The 23,129-nt window shown below is 41.6% G+C and overlaps 1 protein-coding gene across 1 annotated transcript in view; it reads right to left on the bottom strand.

The window, feature by feature from the left end:
- TRPM8 (transient receptor potential cation channel subfamily M member 8) overlaps positions 1–23,129 on the bottom strand; it is a 77,311-nt gene that overhangs the window by 49,272 nt on the left and 4,910 nt on the right. The window contains exons 3-8 of the mRNA XM_059167651.1: positions 17,447–17,603; positions 16,563–16,740; positions 13,010–13,182; positions 6,420–6,594; positions 5,356–5,423; positions 3,113–3,310 (exon numbers count right to left, since the gene is read on the bottom strand). Of these exons, the coding sequence (XP_059023634.1) occupies positions 3,113–3,310; positions 5,356–5,423; positions 6,420–6,594; positions 13,010–13,182; positions 16,563–16,740; positions 17,447–17,603 (949 nt within the window). The remainder of the gene's footprint in view (positions 1–3,112; positions 3,311–5,355; positions 5,424–6,419; positions 6,595–13,009; positions 13,183–16,562; positions 16,741–17,446; positions 17,604–23,129) is intronic.

The following is a 23,129-nucleotide window of genomic DNA, read 5'->3' on the forward strand; positions in this document are numbered from 1 at the left end:
CTCTGAGAATACCTTCAGAATCCATGCTACCTTTCTTTAGCATACTCATTTCAGTTTGATATTATATGATGCTATATACTGTAATCATTCAACTTAAACTTTTTTTTTCCATTTCTGTTTTCTCTATGAGGACAGGACTCTTCCTATCATGTATACTGTTCTTTCTGAAATGCTTATCCCAGAACCTGGCATATGATATATGCTCAATAAATATCAACTGAATAAATGAGTAGATGAAACAGTTTGACATAAATGAATGGTATCTAGGCTGACTGATAGGTTGGGATACTACGGAAGGTTCAAGTTCTTGAGAAGGTGAGGACTAGGCACAGGTTTAACAACTTTGGGTGAACTAGTAGAAAGAGAAAGCATAATCCCAGTGGAGAGATAAACTGGGTTCCCTGGAAAGGTCAAGAAACCGTGAGTTCAGAGTTTGAGGTTGGTTGTCCAGAAGATAAGTGAAATCACCCATAATTAGCCTTGGGGGGGTACTCAATTAATATCTGACTGGATATATACATTCATTAATTAATAATTCTTCTCTTGAGCTTGGTCTTTTGGAAAATCTGTACCAATTGCAAACCTTCATATAAGTGCATAATTAAAGTGCCAGACGAATTTTTATTATTAATCAATGTCTTCTGACGTGATTATAATTATGATGGATCATTAGCATATTAGATATGACTATGAATGAGGTATAAATCCCAGAAAGGATAAGTGAAATGCATCTGATTTTTAGCCTGTTCCAGATTTCTATAATAGTTTTCTGAAATCAGAAATCAAAATCCCTCATTAAGGGGACCCATTAGATGGTCTCTGTTCTTTGGACATGACCTGACTCAGATTCTTCAAGCCAACTTGCATGAGTGAGAGGAAAGCCACTGGAGAGGACTCAGGGCCATCCTGGGTGGGTAAGTTAAGAGTTGTCTATTTCTTCTTCTATGGGTCTCCTTGAACCAACCACTGAATTCCTCCCATACATCGCGGGAAAGCACCTTGAGCACAGTGCTCAACACACAATGTCTCTGGATTCTCTGCTGATATGTCTGGAATTGTCTCAGACATTAAGGTGTCCGTATGTGGAGAATCAAAACTGTATACCACTTTGGGGAGGAAGGACTCCTATTTCTTATCCACATATTTCCATGCAGAGCAGCCTCCACCCGAACCAAGCCCCTTGATATCCTCCACCCTTTCACTTCCTCCTACTTAGGGTGGGGGAGTGACATGTCTAACTGGTAGCTTTCACTTTGCCTGGCCAGCCAGCCCTTTACTGCTTCTTCAGTGGGATCTGCTCCTTGCAGAGTGTTAGTGCTCTGGTCTGCTATTAGCCACATACCTAGCCTCGGGGGAGGCAGTCTCTATCCATGGCTGCCTCTGTCTGGGTGGGCTCGTCTGTCTCATTCTGGGGCTCAGCACAAGGAAGCTCATTATGACTATACCCCTAAGCCACATCTGTCAACTTTGCCTTCATCCTCAATGAAGCTGATAAAATCTGATCTCTATTTGCCTGATTCTTGTGTCTGTCCTTCAACTGGACTTGACCAAGATACAAGAAAATCCTAGAGTGAACTTCCATATAAAACCCCCAACTTTACATTTTTAGTAAAATCTGGAAAATGCAATTATTCGAGTAGGAATATCATATAAGCATATGTGGGGCAGGCCATCATTTAGCACCAACACTGACTCTGGAAAAAGATGCATCCGAATTTTTAAATTCTAAATTCTAGGTAATAAGGCTTAATCCAGGAAGAACTTCCTTCATGATCACTTCAACCCCACTGCACCTCACCCGGAGTATCAGCTAACTGTCCATTCATCTGAAGTTAATTAAGACCAGTAGAGTCCCCACTGTGTGTTTATTGGCTAGAGAACTGAGTGGCCTAGAAGACTGGGTTGATTTTCCTCATTATTTACAAGGCTTTGGTTCATCCAGGCTTGCCTTAAACAATGGCAGAGGCTACCACGAACAAGACTATCCTATACCAGGGTTTCAGTTTGCTGCACTGGACATTTTGAGGTGCTTTCACAACTAAATACTGTCAAAGTGCCAGTCTAGTTAAAGAATATTTTTTATAGGGGCGCCTGGGTGGCTCAGTGTGTTAAGCCACTGCCTTGGGCTCAGGTCATGATCTCGGGGTCCTGGGATCGAGTCCTGCATTGGGCTCTCTGCTCAGCAGGGAGCCTGCTTCCCTTCCTCTCTCTCTGCCTGCCTCTCTGCCTACTTGTGATCTCTGTATGTCAAATAAATTAAAAAAACCTTTAAAAAAAAAAAGAATATTTTTTATAATATATTCAACCTTGAACTCTCATGACAAAATGGGCTCTATGACTTAAATAACTCTCCCATTGTCTCTAGTCTGTTATTTTCTTTCTCCAAAAATTCCCAAATGGCAGCACATACTCCTAAGAAATACCCAAACATCGAAGGCCATTCTAGAATGAGCTGATGGAAACACACCCACTGATACTAACGTGGGCTTTCTAATGAACTGAGCAGTGAAGGAAGTGGAAGTCAGTTCAAGTCAACAGCATTCACAAAACAGAGTAGTTAGAAGCTATGGTACCATGTCAACATAGTTTTCTATAGGCTTAGCCATAAGAAGTGTAATAGAGATTCTGATAAGTCCATGTTTCTTACATGATCTGATGAGAAAGGTGAGAGATTCTGAGTTAAATCTTGGGCCAGTGAATTTAGAAAGGCAATTATTCTGTAGTAACTACTTCTCCAATGGATGTAGACTCCATTTAGCATCTGCAGTTGTAAAACATTGCCAAGAATCTCCTTCCTCTGCTTCACTGACATATTCAGAAGCTAAACGTTTGTTGAAGTCATGGTATAAAAGGATTACCAGCTTTGCAAACAGGTCTGAGTTTGAACCCTCAATGCTACCCCCCACCAGGTATGGAGACTTGGCGAGTTATTTAACTTACATGAGCTGCAATGTCCAACAAGAAACCTACTTTGGGCCAGAGTATCGCTTCAGTGTCGCTAAGAATGGACAAAAGAGCTGTAACTCTAGCACAGTTGAACTCTTAACCCTTCCGCCTTCCCCATGAATTTGGCTATCTTCTTCTCAGCCCCCAGAAGCCTCCTATAGCTCACCCATTTGATCCAACTCTCAGTCTCCTCCTCGGGCAGCCGGGACACCGTGCGGGGTAAGAAGCGCACCAGCTTCTCCTTGACCACGGATGACGTCAGGGCATCCTCCACCTCCACCAGGCTCGCAATCACGTCTGCAATCTGCCCTGAGCCCTCCACCACCACACAAGGGATTTTACTTTTGATGGAGGTGTTGATGGCCTGGGAGAAGGGAGACAGAGTTGGCCAGACTGAAGACACACTGATGACCAGTGGAACGCACCAGAACCAGGCTGGTCAACCACACACCTTGACACATCTCTGCGCTTTTCCTTTTGGGGTTTTATATGAATCAGAAGCAAACCAAATTTTTGCAACTGTCTATGAATGAGCAACATAAGCCAGTTGTATTATAGCCTGTGCTAATACTAATTCTTATAATAAGGACACATGTGATGAGCTTAAGTTCTCCATAAAAAGTGCTTAAAATATCAATATATACAAAATTGATCATTCCAAATACTGACATCATAGATATGCATGACAAGTCCTAAAAATGGTATTCAATATTATTGTTGACAGCTTATCTGACAGAGGTTATCAGTATTCATACTTTTAAGGTATGAAAATACCTTCAAAGCAGTAGCCACATATGTTGACATGTATATCCCTTATAATTCCCAAATAATTTTCCTTGCCCTTTTTATGAAAAGAGAATAAAATTAAATTTGTTTCCCAGATATATACACACCACATTTTTATTATTTCCTTTACAAAACTACAGAAGCTATTCTAAGTCTTAAGAATTTTAAATCACTTAACAGCAAGACACAGTGATCTACATGCACAGAAGAAACTAAGGAGCCCCTATCCTTAGCAGAGACTGAACGCCTTCCTGGAGGACATGTCGCCCATAGAGTGTCTGGTGTCTCACCCTGGCGAGTTGAGGGGTTTTTCCAGCTCTGCACCCCACTGCCTGCCCCAGAGACCGGTGTGTCCACATACTGGGGCCAGAATAAGATGATCAGACAGGAAGCTGTCCCTCCCCTCTCCCATCCCCTGTCCTGGATGTGGTTACTGGCCGCACAGTCATTTGAGGGGAATGCCACAGAACTACAGTGCCTGGGCCCACAGTGGTTCTCTGGAAATCAGAGAATTCCAAATCAAAAATTTGAAAGAGAGCTAGTAAGCATAACCATCTTTCAATTCCTTTCTCTCCATCCCTCCTCCTCTCTTCCTCTTCTGCTCTTCAAGGATTCATGCGCTGACAATTTTTTTAAAAATCTTTAATTTTTCCCTGAAAAGTCTTTCCCTGAAAACTTTCATTTAACAATGGTCTCAGCAGGACATCTCACAGCAGGTGCTCCATAAATATGTGTGAGTGAATGAATGAATGAAAGGCCATTGTTATATAAAAGGATAAACAAAGTGCTAGATTAGGAGTCCAAATAACTTCACTGGGAATTACTTGTAACTCTAGAAGGAGACTCTGGGAGGGAGTGGAGAGGACCAAGAATCGTGATACACAGGATAGAGGATACAAGGGGATAGGCAAATGAACATGGCAATTAATTAAAAGAAGGAGTTAAAAATCAAAATTTTGTGATGTCCTATTGCTAAAACAGTGAGATCTTCAATATGGTGTGCATGCCTTCAAATACCAACAAGTATGCAATCACACTGATACCTTCTGAAAGGTCAAGCAGGAGCCTGGCTGGTGATAAGAGGAACTCAGAAACATCTGAGTAACACAGATGGAGCGGGGAGCAGAATTCTCCTCCACTGCTCAACACTGGAGTTACAGAACGGTCCAGGAAGATTTCTATGATCCCAGAGTCGCTTAGGACTCGGGGTTCCTTCTTATGGGTGAAGTCCTTGCAGGCTCAGGAAGTGTGTGGTTGGACCTTCAGTGGTCTGGGAAACCCATCTGAGAGTAGCCTCTCTGTGTGTGATCACAGATCATCTCCATGCAGACGGGGTGGCCATGATTTTCCGATATATATGCTGGTTATGATCTGTAGTTTTATGAGTTAAGATCAACTCTTCTCTTTGGTGGGCTGATGGTCAAAGCCAATATTAGGTATATAAGCTATTCATGTTCTTGCAAAGTCTCCTCTGGACTGCTAGGGAACATTGTGTGGTGAAAATACTACTACTTACTTGCAATAGTAAAAGAAATTAGTCAGATTAGATCAACATGAACTCCAAAGCAAATTTGTTGGGTTAGTTTGTTGATCAATTTTCTAGAAAACCAAACCAAGACTCACCTTCAAAGTCTCTTTGCCACCTCCTTGGGCGAAACACACAATGGGGATCTTGCCACCATAGTTGGAATCTATAAGGCATAGAACATAAAACTGACTCTGGACTCATTAGAAATATTCATCTATCTCAAGATACCAGGAGCTTTTGTTCCCAGGGTGTGGGGTGATGACTGCAGATCTCAGAATTGAAATCCCCCCATTGATCTTGACAGATGTGTCTCTGCACCCCAAACCAGTATGACATATGTTATGTTGTAATTTGTTACTGATATTTAAAATGCTAAAGGCTGTGAATAATTTACTTTTACTAATATTAGACCAGGTTCAAGTTTATCCTTATAATACACTCTTGCTAATTTGCAAAATCCTATGCTTTCTTGAGTGGGTGGCAAACTTGCATAACTAAGTATTCTCTCAAGAAAGAGTATTACATATATAAATGCCTTCCTTCATGTATGCCCCACTGAAAAAGGAAAAAGATGTTGAAAACTTCTCCAATATATCCCTGTTATGGAGTCTATCACTACCTTGTGAGGTACTCTTGTTCCATAATAAGACGTATCTTCAACAGTGGTGAAGAGAGAGAATATGTCACTTCCCATACCAGATAAAGGCTTTCACTCAACTGCTACATTCTTCCCTTGAAACCAATATTTTAAATGGTTCCACTATATAAAAATAACCAGGATTCAAACACATAACCCATCCAACTGTTGACCTAATGGGTTGGTTTTTATCATTTTTACCCTAGCTAATTACATTGCTTCATAGGCTCAGATTTGCCAGTGTGGATTTTATTTGTTCTTGAACGTTGTCTAGCAGAAGAATAGACAGCAGGTTTTCTGTACTGACAAACCAGAGTGCAACAAGGCAGCATTTATGCTCCCACACGTTGGCAGAAATGGTCCTAGGATGTCAAAGAAAGAAGAGAAATAACAGCACCTCTCTGGCAACAGGACACCTAATTGGGTTCACCATGCTTCACTTAATGAGTGGTGGCTACCATTGTTGGTGCTGCTGCTACTGCTCTTGATACTAGGTCTAAGATCCATTTTCTGAATCCTGACCTTGAATAGTGCGCTCAGAAATGTACTTCTCCAGCTGATTCCGAAGTTTTGCTTCAACTGTAGGATGTCCATGGCACCCGTTGTCCACGAGCAGCAGATGAGTGTGATTGTTGTCCAGGATATAGAGAGGGTCTCTCTTGAAGTCATCCATTATGTACTGAGCTGAGAAATATCCCTGAAAAGCACAGAGAATCTTGTTTTTGAGATTTATTTGTTGGCCAACATGCATGATAATATTTTTATATGTTATTATGAAGGCTAACCCATCAGGTTCAAATATATTGATGCCTCCTCCCAAAGTCCTAAGTTTTTGGAAGGGTCTTAGAGGTCTTATAGTACAGGATGTCATTTTAAGTATGAAGAATTGAAGGTTCAGAATGGTTGGGTCACCTGCCCATTGTCATAAATGGCCAGTGACAGTGTAAGGATCAGATTCCCAATTCAGTTCTTATTCCATTGCCCTGTGCTCATTTGTATAAATTCATTGAAACAGATAGCATTCAAGGAAGTATGTGTGTATGTATGTTAATGTATGTATGTGTGTGTATCCAGATACACACACATGTGTGTACATGTAGTTTTATACACATACACACACATACATACACAGACTTATATTTGTGTGTGTGTAGATGCAGGTGGAGGAAGACTGACATAAACACATATATATTTGCTATCATATGCCAAGACTTTTGCCAGGGTTTATGAATTAGAAAGTGAACAAGATGGGATCTCTGCTCTTTAGAAGTCCATAGTTATAGGACCAGAAAAAGAAACAATTAAACAGATACTTGTCCTAACACTTAATGCCATAGAATAAACAATAGCTGGTGGGGGGCATAAACAAAGAAGCTCTGGTCCCCTGTGTCCCATTCAAAGGTGTTTCGTTCTTAAAGGATTAGGGCTACATTAAAAGATGTTCAAACTGAATTCTAAGAATACAAGTCAAGTTGAAAATTCAATGAGGAGAAGAAGGTTACTGACTCTATTAATGGTATATATGTTCAATCAGAACAAAGGAAGAATGAAAAAAATTTTCAAATGTTACAGTTCTCTTCTCAAAGTGGTCCTCACCCAGCCAGGAGCTCTACTCAGGAGAGTCCTGGAAATGAAAGATAGGATAATATTGGCAAGACAGGCATCCAGGCAATTACAGAGGAGCCCTACAAACCTTCTTGAAACAAAACATTCCTACTCCACTTACACTTTTACAGACACAAATTCTAAAACCTTAACAAGGAAAGAATCACAAAAGGAAAAGCCAAATACCATGCTTTCTAATGAATGAGGATATAAAACTCCTAATATTGGCTATTTAAATTCAGTTTAATTAGTTTATTAAGGAATAAGTAACACTGTTTCCAGAGCTCTGTCCGTTAGATTATGGATTAAAGGGGAAAAAATAGCAACCCAACAGATGCGAAAAGATATTTGGTACTCAATGTTCATTCTCAATTTAAAAAGAAAAATTATAAACTAAAAATAAAAGGATAATGCCTTATGGTACCTTCTTAAAATAATGTTATTGAAGCTTTCACCAAATTCTGTCTACAGTAAAAATACTAGTCTCATTCCTACCACTATGATACCAAGTATTTTGGATGCCATTGGGATACCTGTTATCATCACTGTTATTTAACATTAGTCTGAACATTTTAGCCCAGGCAAAAAATGCAAGATATAATTAAATGGAAAAGTTGTGTTTAAAAGTAACACTATTTATCAGTGATATCGTTGCAAACACAGACTACCGAATGAATCTACTAAAAAACTATTAGAATAAAAAAAAAAAAGAGTTCAAAACATTTGATTCAAAACAACAAATAAATCCTTTCTTCATGAAAATCACTTCCAAAGTGACACTGAATAAACACCCCATTCACAATAATAACAAAAATCCATTATCTCTAGAAACGATATTAAGAAGAAATATGTAGGTCCTAGTGAGAAAAACTGTAAAATTTTCCTCAAAGATACAGACTAGCATAAAGTGAGGGATATATCCTATCACTGGAAGAAGACTTAATATTCCAATTATTTCAATTTTCCTGCATCAGTTTTGGGTTTTAATATGACCTCACTCAATGAGTGTGACAATAAAAATTTCACACTCATTTTTTTGTGCTGTTTTGTCTTGTGGTTGTACTTTTTTTTTAAAGATTTTATTTATTCGATAGAGAGAAAGCACAAGCAGTGGGAGCGGCAGGCAGAAGGAGAGAGAGAAGACTTTCCATTGAGCACAGAGCCCAGTGCAGGGCTTGATTCCAGGACCACAAGAGTCTTCATACACTTGATACCTGAGCTGAAAGCAGAGACTTAATGGCAGAGTCATCCAGGCACCCATATGTGGTTGTACTTTGACAAAGGGATTTAAAGTTTAGATAACAACAATGGTAGAGGCATGAGCTCTTTTTTTGTGTATATGTAATGCAACAATACTTCTGACAGTGTAACACAGACTCCAAATGAATAAAACTTCAGTACCTGGTATTGTTTCAGTTCAGCTAAATCTGGGTTCTGGTAGAGCCCATCTACTAGTAGTGGGGTTTGTAACGAAGCCATGAATAGAAACCACATGGGAAGATATGGCCAACAAAGTTATTGCAAACAATTACTGGGTTCAACTTGTACAAAAGACCAAGCACTGTTTTCCAGGGAAGACAGAAAAGAAACAAAGAAGTTGACCACAAAATCATATGGGTTTGCTAGTAGACTACCCTAACTCACCAAAGTATCATGAGCAGACTTGTAAAAGGAATAAAAACTAGTGTTATAATTTGAATATCTAAAAATAATACATACTCATTGTAGGAAACATGGAAAATACAGAAAAGAATGAGAAAAAATAAAATCATGCTTAATTCCACAACTCAGTGATAATCATCAAGATTTTAGTGCACTTATGTCTTTCCTAGACATATAGATTAATTTACATTGTTTTCATAATTTTCTACTTAAAACTGCAAATATTTTCTATATTATCAGAAAATCTTTGCAAATATTATTTAGCACAAATTTCTTTCTCTTTACACAGTAAGCTACCTAAAGATCCCTCTATTCTTGATATTACTAGATATTTAGGCTTATGTTAATTCTTGATATTATTAGAAATGTTTTAAACAGTGTTTGTCTAAATATTAAATATTAAATGCTCTAGTGATATTTATAAGTATGGTATGAACAGTCTTCATACACTTGATACAAATTTTGCACTTGATCTTAGCCTAAAGGCCGAGAAGTGATTAATACAAATTTGAAATGGTTTTCCAGAAAGGGTACAGATTTGATCTTTCTGCAGAAATTTATGAGGATCTCATGCTTCTATATGTGTTGGAGACTACAACCATATTTTAAATTAACTCTTTTTTTAAGATTTTATTTATTTGACAGACAAATAAATAGAATGAGAGAGGGAAACATAAGCAGAAGGAGTGGGAGAGGGAGAAGCAGTTTCCCCACCGAACAGAGAGCCCAATGCAGGGCTCAATTCCAGGACCCTGGGATCATGACCTGAGCCAAAGGCAGATGCTAAACAACTGAGCCACCCAGGTGCCCCTAATTTAACTCTTAACAGATTGTTTTAAATTTTCTGGGTGAAATCATCTAGCCCAGAGAAATTGTAAAGATTTTTATTTCCCTAAACTTTAAGCTCATTCACTGATAATTCTTTTAATCAGATTTTATAGTTCTTGTTGAATCATTTTTTGGAAATTATGGTTTTACAGAAAAATATAAAATTCCATGAGATTTTCAAATGTATTGACATACAGTTGTATGTTGCATCTGTAAAATTTTTCCCAATATTTTTATTATATTTGATTTAGATTATTCTATTTGATTTAGTTCTATTTATTCCTTAAATTGTCAAAATTATTTCAGAGAATAAATAAGAGTTCTATTCTTCCTATTTTTTCTTTCTAATTAATTTATTTCTGATGGAATATTATTGTTTTCCTCCTTCTCAAGGGTTGTTAGTGGTGTTATTTTCAAACCTATTAATTTGAACACTGTGGTAGCTAAAAGACTGAACCATGGCTCTGGCACTTACAAGCCATGTGAATAAAGAAAACTTCTTACTTTCTTTATGACTTAGTTTTCTCCTCTGTAATGAGAGCACTTCATTATAGCTCTTCATTGTTGTGAAGACTAAATAATGTCAGATATTATTCAATTATTATTGAATTATTTTCTTGATTTTTGCTAATAAGTGTTATAGGACTATGCATTCCACTCTGAGTGCAGCTTTGGCCATTTGGTCATTTGCATTCCTTTCTAAGTGATCCGTGATTATATTTTTGAAAGTTCACTTTTTTTTTAAAGATTTTATTTATATATTTGAGAAAGAGACAGTGAGAGAAAGCATGAGCAAGGAGAAGGTCAGAGGGAGAAGCAGACTCCCCATGGAGCTGGGAGCCCAATGCAGGACTCGATCCCGGAACTCTGGGATCATGACCTGAGCTGAAGGCAGTCGTCCAACTAACTGAGCCACCCAGGCGCCCTGAAAGTTCATTTTTGAACCAACAGTTATTTAGCAAGATGTTGTTTATTTGTTTTCTTCTTAATTTCCAAGTGATTAGAACTCTCCATTTAATCTTTACATAATCATTTCACATTTTACTTATTGATAGAGGATGCCATCAGAGAAATACTGAAGTCTTTTGTTGTTGCTATTCCAATCCAGCAAGGGGGAAGTACCTACCTTATAGGGTTGTTCTTGTGACTCTATGAATTCATATATGGAATGTATCCACACAGCAATGGTGATTATACAACACTAAGCCAATGCCCAGTACAAACATGGCTAAGAGATAAACACTACATTCTTTCCCACCCAGCCTGCCCCTGTCCTCAGAATCCTAACCCAGGCCATTCTGACCCCTGAAGTTGACATTTGATGGGAGATGATTTTGCTACCCCTGGCTGAGCATCTAGAAACAACAACAAAATCTACAATTCACTCTGCACAATCCCATAATAATACAAGTTTATTTTTTATAAAAATTCAGACTCACTCTAAACTACAAAGCTAGGAAAGTTCCTCACACCCAGTCTACTCTCTCTGCAAAGCCCTCCTCCTCCCACCCCACCTTGCTGCCTCCTGGGAGATGCTTGGAAATGGCTCCATACTCTCCTATGCCCCTTACATACCTCAAAAATGTTATCAGGCACAAAAGTAATATCATTTTTAAAAAAAATTTTAAAAAGGGGAGCCTGGGTGGCTCAGTGGGTTTAAGCCTCTGCCTTCAGCTCAGGTCCTGATCTCAGGGTCCTGAGATGGAGCCCCACATCAGGCTCTCTGCTCAGCAGGGAGCCTGCTTCCCTCTCTCTCCTCCTGCCTCTCTGCCTATTTGTGATCTGTCTCTATCAAGTAAATGAATAAAATTTAAAAAAAAAAAATTTTTTTTTTAAAGACCCGGGAGCACCTGGGTGGCTCAGTCATTTAAGTATCTTACTCTTGATTTCAGCTCAGGTTATGATCTCTGGGTCATGAGATTGAGCCCTACATCTGGCTCCATGCACCGTGTGGACTATGCTTGATACTCTCTCTCTGCCTCTCTCTCTGCCCCTCCCCCTGCTCATGCATGCTCACTCGCTCTAAATAAATAAATAAAATCTTCTAAAATAAAGATAGAAAGTAAAAAGAACCAGAATAATTCTAAAAATCCTGAACATTTACCACCTAAACTTCCATAGAGTCCCAGGTGGAAGAAGGTGTAGAGTAAACTGGGATTTCTGAGCATCTGGTCCAAAGCTTCTAGATAGACATCACCTATTGTTTAAGGAGGTTTTCAATTCACTAGAAGCGCTGTTTTCAAAATTCTACACTTGCTAAAAATCCTCATGTATCTACCTTGCATTTATACCATGAAATGTGGGTTGATTCCTTTCTAAATATGCTCATAGGAAACTTTAAGGAGAAAACTATTCATAGCTCTCTTAAAGCCAAATTAACCAGCATTCCCAGCAATTCTTGTGAGTGTGGCCAAGCAATAAAGATATGGTGCCCAAGGCTTGAGCCCTGTTGGGACAGACTCAAGTCATGTTTATAATGAATAAAGAATCTGACTTCGATACAATAATGTCAAGAAGAATTTTAATAAACAAAACACACCTTTTAGTAACTCTTTCACAGGACTTCTTTGATCATGTCACTCTTTTTGTTGGGTTGGTTTTTGTTCTTTTGGGGAGAGTTTTTGATTTTGGGGGGTTTTTGTTGGTTTTGTTGCTGGTATTTGGGGGAGGTTGTTATCGTTGTTTTTTAGAAAGAGAGAGAATGCATTGGCCGGGGGTGGGGGCACAGGATAGAGGGAGAGGGAGACAGACAAAGAGCCAGAGGCAAGGCTCAATCTCATGACCCTGAGATCATGACCTGAACCAAAATCAAAAGTCGGAAGCTTAACCGACTGTACCACCCAGGTACCCGTGTCAACCTTGTTCTTAATTGTCTGTCCCAAAGGTGCTCCTTGTAAAGTTAAGTTCCCTATGAGCTTGTCCCCATCTCAGAGCCACAATGTTCAGACCAGAGCCCCACGCCATGGTTTTTCTCTTCACAGACCTCCTCCTGTCCCATCCCTCTTCCTGTCACATACCTCAGCATCACAATTCCTGAGGAGGGTGTCCCTGTTGGAGACCATGCCCCAAGCTGCTATGCCAATGGCAACGATGTTCTCCTCTGAATTCCTGCTGATGGTGTTGTCTCTCACCACCTCCCCAATGTACTTCATCAGGCCATAATGGGTGCCTCCAGTGAGAATCCAGGCGCCTGTCAAAGAGGGAGGAGAGCAAATGCTCAGCTGGCTCTGAGTAAGGTTCCCATCCTGTGCTCATGGACCCCTGAAGAAGTCCCCACCATGTGAGCACCAGGACAAGGCACTGCGAGCCACCCCTTGCAATGGGCTTTGTTGAGGAACCTATGAAGAGGAAGGAGAAGAGGATCTCTAGAGGCATTTCTAAGAGATGTTGGTTTTAAAAGGATCCAAATTCTGGGCCCCACTCTTGATCTAAATCATCAGATCCTCTGGGGGTGGAGCCAGGGAATCTATATCCTTACCCAGCCTTGCAGGTAAATCCTGTTATGGATAATAAATGCCAGGCTGGAGCTTGAGAGTAAGTCAAGGCAGGGCTGCCATGAAAAGCCAGCACTCTGCTCCCAGACTCCTACCCTGGGGCCATGACCCTGGTGCCTACCATGTAGCTTTACTTTATAATTACACAATTTTGCACACTGGTATTTTAAGGTTTACATTTGATGATCATCACAATGTCAAGGGTTCTGCACATTTTTTTTTTCAGAAATGAAGTAAAGAAAATACTTATAAAATATTATTTAGCATAATAATAGAATCTAAAGTTGGAAGCCACCCAGATCTAATGTACTACCCAGGCAGGAATCCAGCCTGAGGATGGTCACTGGCAAGTCTTGATTAGCTCTTGTGATGGAAGGCCTTAGAGTCTCTAGGCGGCCCTCTCCCCCAGTTATTAGAAAGTCCCTTTGCTCACTATTTGTCTCCATTCTGTAATTTACTACTGTCTTCAGTGATAAGGAACAAAGTAAGTCACCTCACCCATAAATGCCCTTCTGATATTTTGAGGTAAATGCAGCGTGGTCCTTAGGGTTGTCCTCCCCGATTCCTGCAACCATTTCTAACAGGACATGAATGGCAGACCCTCGGCACCCAGTTTCTGTCCTCTAGACAATTTTAGCTGTCAATGTTCCCCTTTCATACCAGGCGTGGGAAAGTGAAGCCACCACAAAGGACACGAGACTGTTGAAATCCAGCACCAGCCCTTCCCTTCATCTGACTGGAAGTACTCAGGCCAGGGATTTTTGTCTTTTTTTTTTTTTTTTCCTGTTATATTCCCAGCACTTAAAACAATTCCTGACACATAGTAGGCATTTAAGAAGTATTCTGAATGAACGATGTGTGTTCAGGATTTAGTAGTAAGGAAGCCGACCTGGTCAGTTTCAAAACAAAGTAAGCTCCTACTGCAGCTCCCTCTGGTGGGTCAGGAAAGGGAGAACTAATGGGAACAACATTCTTGACGTTTAAAGAAAACAGGGAATCATGGAACACTGCATCAAAAACTAATGATGTACTGCATGGTGACTAACATAACACAATAAAAAAAAGTTTTTAATGAAAGGTACCTTTATAAAAGTGATGTCAACAACAAAATAATATACACAGGAATAAATCTAACAAAAGATGGGCAAGAAAAAAAATAAAAATAAAATAAGACATGTGTCCTATGTTCTGCCAGTTAACTAGTATTCTTAATAAGACATTTTTAGGGCGCCTGGGTGGCTCAGTGGGTTAAGCCGCTGCCTTCGGCTCAGGTCATGATCTCAGAGTCCTGAGATCGAGTCCCACATCGGGCTCCCTGCTCAGCGGGGAGCCTGCTTCCCTCTCTCTCTCTCTCTGCCTGCCTCTCCATCTACTTGTGATTTCTCTCTGTCAAATAAATAAATAAAATCTTTAAAAAAAAAAAAATAAGACATTTTTAAAATATTAGGCTTTGATAAACTGAATCTAATCGTGAGGAAACATCAAATCTAATGAAGGAGCCATCTGCAAAAACAATTTGCCTATATTCTTCAAAATGGCCTGAAAGACCAAGAAACTCTTCAGAGCAATCCAAGATGAAAAAAAGCTCTTTAGTTTGCTATAGAATGAAGAGCTAAGTCAATGGAGTCCACTGAGGAGGGGAAAAAGGAGGTGGTTGGTTTGTTTGCTTTTCAGTTTGGGGAGTTTGGGGAGTTTGTGGGTAGTTTTGGTTTTGGGGGTGTTTTTTGTTTTGCAGTTTCTGTTTTGTACTTTATTGTTTGCTTAAAAGGACAATATTGAAATAATCCGCAAAAATAAAATATGGACTTTTTTTTAAGATAATAGCACTGGTTAGCTAACTTTCTCAGGTTTGAAAATTGTACTGGGTTATGTGAGAGAACATCCCTGTTCTTGAGAGGTTCATGCCGACATACTTAGAGCCAAGGGTCATGATGCCTGCAGTTTACTCTCAAATGAGTAAAAAATCCTAACATGTGGGGGTGCCTAGGTGGCTCAGTTGTTAAGCGTCTGCCTATGGCTCAGGTCATGATCCTAGGGTCCTAGGATGGGCTCCCTGCGGTGGGCTCCCTGCTCCGCGGGGAGCCTGCTTCTCCCTCTCCCATTCCCTCTGCTTGTGTTCCCTCTCTCACTGTGTCTCCCTCTGTCAAATAAATAATTAAAATAAAATCTTTTAAAAAATAAAAAATTTAAAATCCGAACATGTGCCTATTTTTTGGAAAGTAATAAGACAATTGTGGGAAGATATTAATAATTTGTGATTCTAAGTGAAGGGTATAAAGATGTGCCTTACATGATTCTTTCTTCTCTGTAGGTTTGAAATTTTTCATAATAAAAAATTTAAGAAAGGCAACACTGTGGTGAATATTTCAGGTAACAAAGCTACAGTTACTCATCTTAATCTCAATCAAACTCTTACCTAGTGCTTACAACCTGTCAAGCACCATCGCTATTTCCAAAGGCGCATCAGTGATCTCAAAATTAAAGAGCAAAGAAATGAAATTTGCCTTATGGTTTGCCAGAGTATTTTCTGCATAAAATTTTATATGTAGAAGCCACACAATGAGGGCGCCTGGGTGGCTCAGTGGGTTAAGCCGCTGCCTTCGGCTCAGGTCATGATCTCAGGGTCCTGGGATCGAGTCCCGCATCGGGCTCTCTGCTCAGCAGAGAGCCTGCTTCCTCCTCTCTCTCTCTCTGCCTACTTGTGATTTCTCTCTGTCAAATAAATAAATAAAATCTTTAAAAAAAAAAAAAAAAAAGAAGCCACACAATGAAAACTTTAGATGATTCAAGGAGACAAAAGAACCCACAAGGAAGCACCTTGACGCTGATTTAACCTTGTGACCCCCCCACCATCACCTCCCACCCCAAACCCCTCACCACCACCTACCAGAGCTCCCTGTCTTGTCCATTCGAGGACCTTGCTTTCAATAGATCATGATTAATCATGTACTTCTAGAGAGTCTATATTCTGTGCATGAACTGCATTTGGGGACTCAGTTCCGTCTCCCGAAGACAACGGGGCCCAGCATCGACAGAGGTGGCGCCGTGTCCCCACCCCCTCAGGGACCGCCCGCACCTTTGGACTGCGCGATGTAGATGAGGCGGCTGAAGATCTTGCGCATGCGCGGCTTCAGGGCGAAGTTCTTGGCACCACCAGTCACAGAAATGACAAGGTTGGGAGTTCTCAGGTGCCAGTGCTGGGTCAGCAGCTCATAGAGGGTCTCCGCGTCCGTGTCACAGGACAAGCGGATATACTGCGGGGAAGAGGGAAAGTGTCAGGGTGGGGCACCGGTCCTCCCAACCACCTGCTCCTGTGGGAAGAGCGAGGCGTATGGGCCAGCAGCTACCGCGGGTCCCCACGAGGACGTGGAAGGAAAACAGTAGGCTGGGGAGGGGTGGTGCCACCAGCGGGCCATCCAGGCCCGCTGGAGAACTCGAGAATTTATCCTAAAGACGGTGGGGAACCTGTGAGGTGTTTGAAGCAGAGTAGAAACAGGATGGGATGGGGAACCCTCCAGCATCAGTGTTGACTGTACACCAAGAGACAAGACCGAGAGAGGGGAGTTCTGGGCAGGCAAGAGATAATTGTGGCCCATCCTGGGGTATGGGGCCCTGGGAAGAGACACAGCAGTGTGCCACCTTCCAGGGCTGCAAACACGGGGCTTGGGGATGCGAGGAGCCCCAGGTTTCCAGCTGCCTAGGGCTGGTGATGCCATGGAGACCGGAGACTCCTGTGCATTTGAGGATACCACCATGCCTGCCATGTCCTCAGGGAAAGCCTCTGGGCGGCAGCCAGTCAGGAGCTGAGTTTTCCAGCTGTACATATTCTAATCACCACTTTGACTTGTGCTTTTTGGACTGACTACCCATATCTCCTGCCCCCAACCTGTGAACCCATTCAAGGTAACTCAAGGGAGTTCAGGTTGTGTGAATCAGCTAAAATAGATAACCTTTGCTTACCTTCCCTTTCTTCCCCAGAGTCTCAAACTGAATATCCCCGAAGGCATCCGTCGGAAATTCCTTGGTGTGTTTCTTGTAACTCCATTTCTCATTTGGGTTGATCTGGGTGCCTTCTATATGCTGGCTCTGGGCATAGCCACACTTGCACACATTGTCCCTGAGCAGGATGATATTGACAAGAAAGAACTGGTTTCATTAAGCCTACTTGAGTCATTCATCACATTTTTAGAATAAACTACATGTTATTAGCTTAAATAAACACAGAGATCTGGCCATCAAATCCTATTTTCAGACTACAGTCATCATCTCAGTGGATTGTTTAAAAGCTATCTTGCTGTTTTATCCCTGTTGTCTATTGTGCATGCACCGAAAAGCTGGCTCTGTATTGAGAGTTGAGATACAGAAGTGCCTTCATGGAGTCTGTCTCTGAGTACAGAGCCTTCAGGTTATTATGGGATTAAGCCTTTGAAATCTGGAGACTCTTTATGTAGCTACCCGTGTGGTTTATAACATGCAGGAGCCCTGAGTGCCAGCCCTGCCAGGGTGCGTCTGGCCAGTAACACTCGCCTGAGGTGAGGTGAGTCCTCCTTCTCAGGGCTGGTACTCACTAGAGACAGTGGGTCCCCTGGCAGGGACCCAAAGCAATCCAGAAATTAGGAAGACCATCCTGTCTGTACTAGATGTCAGCTGCTTGCGAGACTTTCTATCATTGGGCTAGACAAGAACAAACTACAATAAATAAACACTATTTCTCCCCATGTAGAGTGCCACAGAACTAAAATATATGTGTTTGTTCAGGGACACGTGTGTATTTACAAAATCGGAGGAGGATGAAAAGCTAGGCAGTTAAGAGGTAAAGGATTGAAAATCTGTTCTGAGGCAGGCCTGGGCTGAACCCACCACACCCAGCAATTAACTGGATGGGACACCTGCTCTCCAGTTTTGGGGACCTCTCGGGAACAGTTGGTATAACACCTGTTATATATGTTATATATAATATATCTATATGTTATAACACCAGTTTAGTACAGAACAAGCCAACCCCTTCTTTTCTCCAGCACAGCCCCACTCCTCCCAGGGTTACTGAGAGGGTTGGAAACAATAGCACACCCTCCAGCAAGTGATTTTGGGTTGTGCTGTTGCCATACACACAGATCAAGGAATAGCAGAGGCAGTGGCAACAGAAAAGAAGAACAATGCAGTTTAAACAAAATCTAAAAATCCATGCCATGGCTACTTGGCTCCTCTTTCCAGAGCTGTGTTGCATCCTGACCACCATGTCTCCAAAGAGAGGAAGAGGAACCACAACAAAAATGTCGGTGTGGCCAGGTTGCTTGGGTTGTTCAGTGGGTTAAGCCTCTGCCTTTGGCTCAGGTCATGATCTCAGGGTCCTGGGATTTAGCCCTGCATTGGGGGGGGGGGGGGGGGGGTTGGTCACTGCTCGGCAGGGAGCTTGCTTCTCCCCCTCTCTTTGCCTGCCTCCCTACCTACTTGTGATCTCTCTCTCTGTCAAATAAATAAATAAAATCTTTAATATAAAAAAAAGTCAGTGTGGCCAAAGCAGCTCTCCCTTTTCCCAGTTTCTTTCTGCCTGCCCCACCCACTTGGCTCCCCCTATTGTCTCTCCCATTAGTCTTTGGACAAGAGTCAGAAGGTGCTAAGAATTCAAGGGAGCCATGGCCTGTGGAGAAGCAGAACAGCATGCATGACCAAAGGTCCTGATCTGCCCAGAACAATCCCAGTTTATATCTGCTGCCCAAGGCCTAGTAGGGTCAGAGCCTCATCATGCTTGTCAGTGTTCCAAGTCTTAAAGTATGTAGTCACCCTAACCACCAACATGCTAGAAAAGATGCTCCCTCTGGCAGACATAGGCCTGTGACACTAACACACTTGTGCAGTGCACAGCCTGGGCAACTATATGTGGCGACTCTGAAGCAAAGATTCCCTGTGCAGGCTAGGTCAAATAAACGTAAACAAGCTGAGAAATTCTGTTAGGGTTTGCTTCTAACTAGACTCTTGTTTATTTATCTTCTCTTCTCTGTTTTTAGCATAAGGGCATTCGGCTAATATCTTCCAAATGATGAAGGCATAAATGAGTGAATGAATACATTGATTAGTCATCATGTAAATAGTTAGAATACTCATCATTCCTCAGTGATTTTTGTAAAGTTTTTTTTGTTTGTTTGTTGTGCCTTCTGGAAGGTGAACTTAAACATATATAGCTGTCATGGGAAGGGCTATATTCTCAAGGTCTTCTTCACTGATGAGCTTATTTGACAGATGGAAAATATAGAATTAATTTTAAAAGCACTCTATGGCAGTAGATCACATTTTCATTTTACCAAATGATAATAGTGGTATGACAGGTTCTAAAAATACAATGGAGAAAAAAATAGTTTGAGGAGGAGGTTTTATGATTGCTCCAGAAGGAGACAGATTCTATTGGTAACCAAGATTCTACTACCTGGAAGCAATTGGCCTCAACTGTGTTACGTGAAATGAGTTACTCTGCTAACAGAGATCTTTTTGAAGTGCTGGAAGCCCAGGGTAACCAGCGAAGACCTTATACGGTGAGGAACAAGTACACCATGGCAGGAATCCTCGTAAGCAGGTCACCCTCCTAAGGGTGAGGTTGTGAATGATACATCAGTGTGGGTTCCTGCTGGAGAGTACATGTGTAACATGGACCACAGTGAGCCTGTTGCTGCTCTACAATCCCATCTATACCGCTGGGTTGAGACAAGGCTTTTCCTGGGTTCTGTGTGGCATTACTATTTCTTATAGTAAATCAGCCCTTTTAGGTTAAGCTAGCTTGATTGAGTTCCTTGTAACTCAAAGTCTTAATTACTACAGAGTATGGAAATTATCTGTGTTCAAAATATATGTCAGACTTCTGGTATTTTCCAGGGTTATAAAAACAGAGGTAAAGCCTGGATCCAAAATCCCACCTTCAGCAGTCATCTCGCCCCTTTTCTGGAACAAGCTTGGGGGCATCATGCAGTTTGGCCAAGAAAAGAAAGACAACCAGAATTGATTTCAACTTCCTCAGTCCTTTCTTTTACTCAGTCCCTTACTTGGGGTACTTACTCAGCTCTATTACAGAGCCAAGGTTGCTCCCCAGTGGTCTCAGAGTCCTCCCCACCAGGGTCCAAGTTGGCTTCCTCTTCTCTCTCTTTAGCTTTTACCATCTTGCTACCCACGGGGTTCTGTCTACACCCACAAAAGTTCATTGCAGGATGGGGAAGAGAAGTCTCTGCCTCACCTGTTCTCACTATGGTTGAAGACAGACTTTTAAGGCAGCCTTTAGCCACATGTGGCAATGTAATTTTATGTTTAAAGTAGTTAAAATTAAAATTATATAAATTCAAGTCCTTGATTGTACTAGCCACATTTCACATGCTCAAGAGCCCCCTGTGGCTAGTGACTATCATATTGGACAGTGCAGTTATAGGATATTTCGATCATGGCTGAAAGTTCCATTACATAGAGCAGCTATAAAGAAAGTAGAGTCCTCCCTATTTCTGTCTAGAGTGCAGCATGGCCAAGGCAGAGAGAAGAGAAGAGAGCAAACCCAGACCAGGGGCTTACAGCCTCAGAAGTGCTGGGACGCAGCCCCTGAGCCGGACAGCAATGTTTCAGAGGCCTTCATTAGATGGGGCAGTGGTTGGGCATCACCCTCCAGTAACTACTCAAGAAATAGACATCCACAAGGGGTAGAGCAGAGAAACTTGAGCAGTCTGCACATAGCACATATGAGCAACTACAGGGATTCTCTGGGGAGACTTAGACAACCTATGTCAGCTTGTGGGGCAAGCAAGCAAGTTGGGGGTATCAATATTAATAGTCACTTCATTTGATGTCCTTGTCCAATAGGAAATTTGGATGACACAGAGTATTCCTATCACCTATGGAGAGATAATAGCAATAAATACAGGGAAGTTCAAAGAGTATAGAGTCTTGACCCTGGTCTACAACCTTGTGCCCTTCTAAAAGGGAACCAGAAGACCCTGAGGCATTCCTGTCTTCTGCTTGTGTTGTTGAAGATGGGGGTTGTTCACCACATCTCCCTTTGTTTGGGGCCAGACTCAGGCTGTAACCAAGCCCTTTAAGGTGGGCAGCGATAGGTTTCCCTACCTTGCATCCATTTCCCGTTTGGCTAGCAGGAACACCCTGATCTTCCTTTGAGGCATCCTTCCTTTCCACATGGGTTCCATGTGGACATAATACCCACGTCTGGCCAATCAGCATATCTTATTCCCTAGCCCAGGGACAAGTTTAAATGTAGGCACATAGCCCAACTAAGGCCAAGGAGAACCATGAACATCCGTCCAGAATTTTTGGAGGATTTGCTAAGAATGAGGCTCCCCCCCCCCACTGGTAACATGTCAGATATAGTAGCCACTTTGCCACCAATTATGAAGAGCCTGCCCACCCAGAGGACAGCAGAAACAACAAGTGGGAAGAGACAGAGTCTCTATGCCACTGCCCTGGCTTTGGTTATGCTTTTCAGCCAAAAGTTCCCATTACTAACCCTTTCACTTAAACCAATTAGACTGATTTCTGCACCTAAGAAATTGCTGATGAATACAATATGCCTGAGGCAGTGCCGTTCTTAGAAAGTGTAGGGTCAGGAGACAAAAAGAGCACACAAGCTGGGAATCCAAAAACCTGAGTCCAGTCCCTCATCCATCTCCCACTGGCAGTGTGACCAGTAAAATACTGAACTGTTGGGGCTCACATGCCCTGACTGTCAATGATAAGAATAGCTACCTTGGGGCACCTGGGTGGCTCTATTGGTTAAGTGTCTACCTTTGACCCAGATCGTGATCTCAGGGTCCTGGGATCAAGCCCTGCATCAGGCTCCCTCTTCAGTAGGGAGTCTGCTTCTCCCTCTCCTTCTGCCCCCCCCCCCCAACTAATGTGCTCACTCTCTCTCGCTCTTGCTCTCTCTCTCTCACTTTCTCTCTCTCAAATAAATAAATAAATAAACTTTTTTTTTTTTTTTTAAAGAGCAGCTACCGGGGCGCCTGGGTGGCTCAGCGGGTTAAGCCTCTGCTTTCGGCTCGGGTCATGATCCCAGGGTTCTGGGATCGAGCCCCGCATTGGGCTCTTTGTTCAGCAGGAGCCTGCTTTCCTTCCTCTCTCTCTGCCTGCCTCTCTGCCTACTTGTGATCTCTGTCTGTCAAGTAAAAAAAAAAAAAAAAAAAATTTAAAAATTTAAAGAGCAGCTACCTTCAAAGGGGGCTGGTTGTAGAATTAACAATTAAGTATGTAAGTCCCCATGGCATAGTAGATGTTCAATAAATATTTCTTGAGTGAATGAATGAATAAACTGTATTTTCTACCAGTCAACCAATAGATTAACAGCAAAGTCTTTCATTGAAACCACTGAGGGAATAAATAGTTGACTCATGAAGTTTATACTCTATCAAAAGGAGTCATGATGAGTCAGTTTACACCAGTGACAAAACAGAGATTCTTAGCTTTTCTGATATTCATGTTCTAATTCACACAAAGCAAGAAAACACATTTATTAAGACCTTTTTGTGCTCTGAGGCACTATGGTAGGTATTTTGGTGTTACTTCATTGAATCCTTACCACAACCCATTAGGTATACTTTGCTAGCATTTTAGCATCAGAGAATTCTGTTCAGAAAAAAAAAGCATAACTGGTTCAAGATCA

The sequence above is a fragment of the Mustela lutreola genome, chromosome 3, assembly GCF_030435805.1.
Source record: "Mustela lutreola isolate mMusLut2 chromosome 3, mMusLut2.pri, whole genome shotgun sequence".
Lineage (NCBI taxonomy): Eukaryota > Metazoa > Chordata > Mammalia > Carnivora > Mustelidae > Mustela > Mustela lutreola.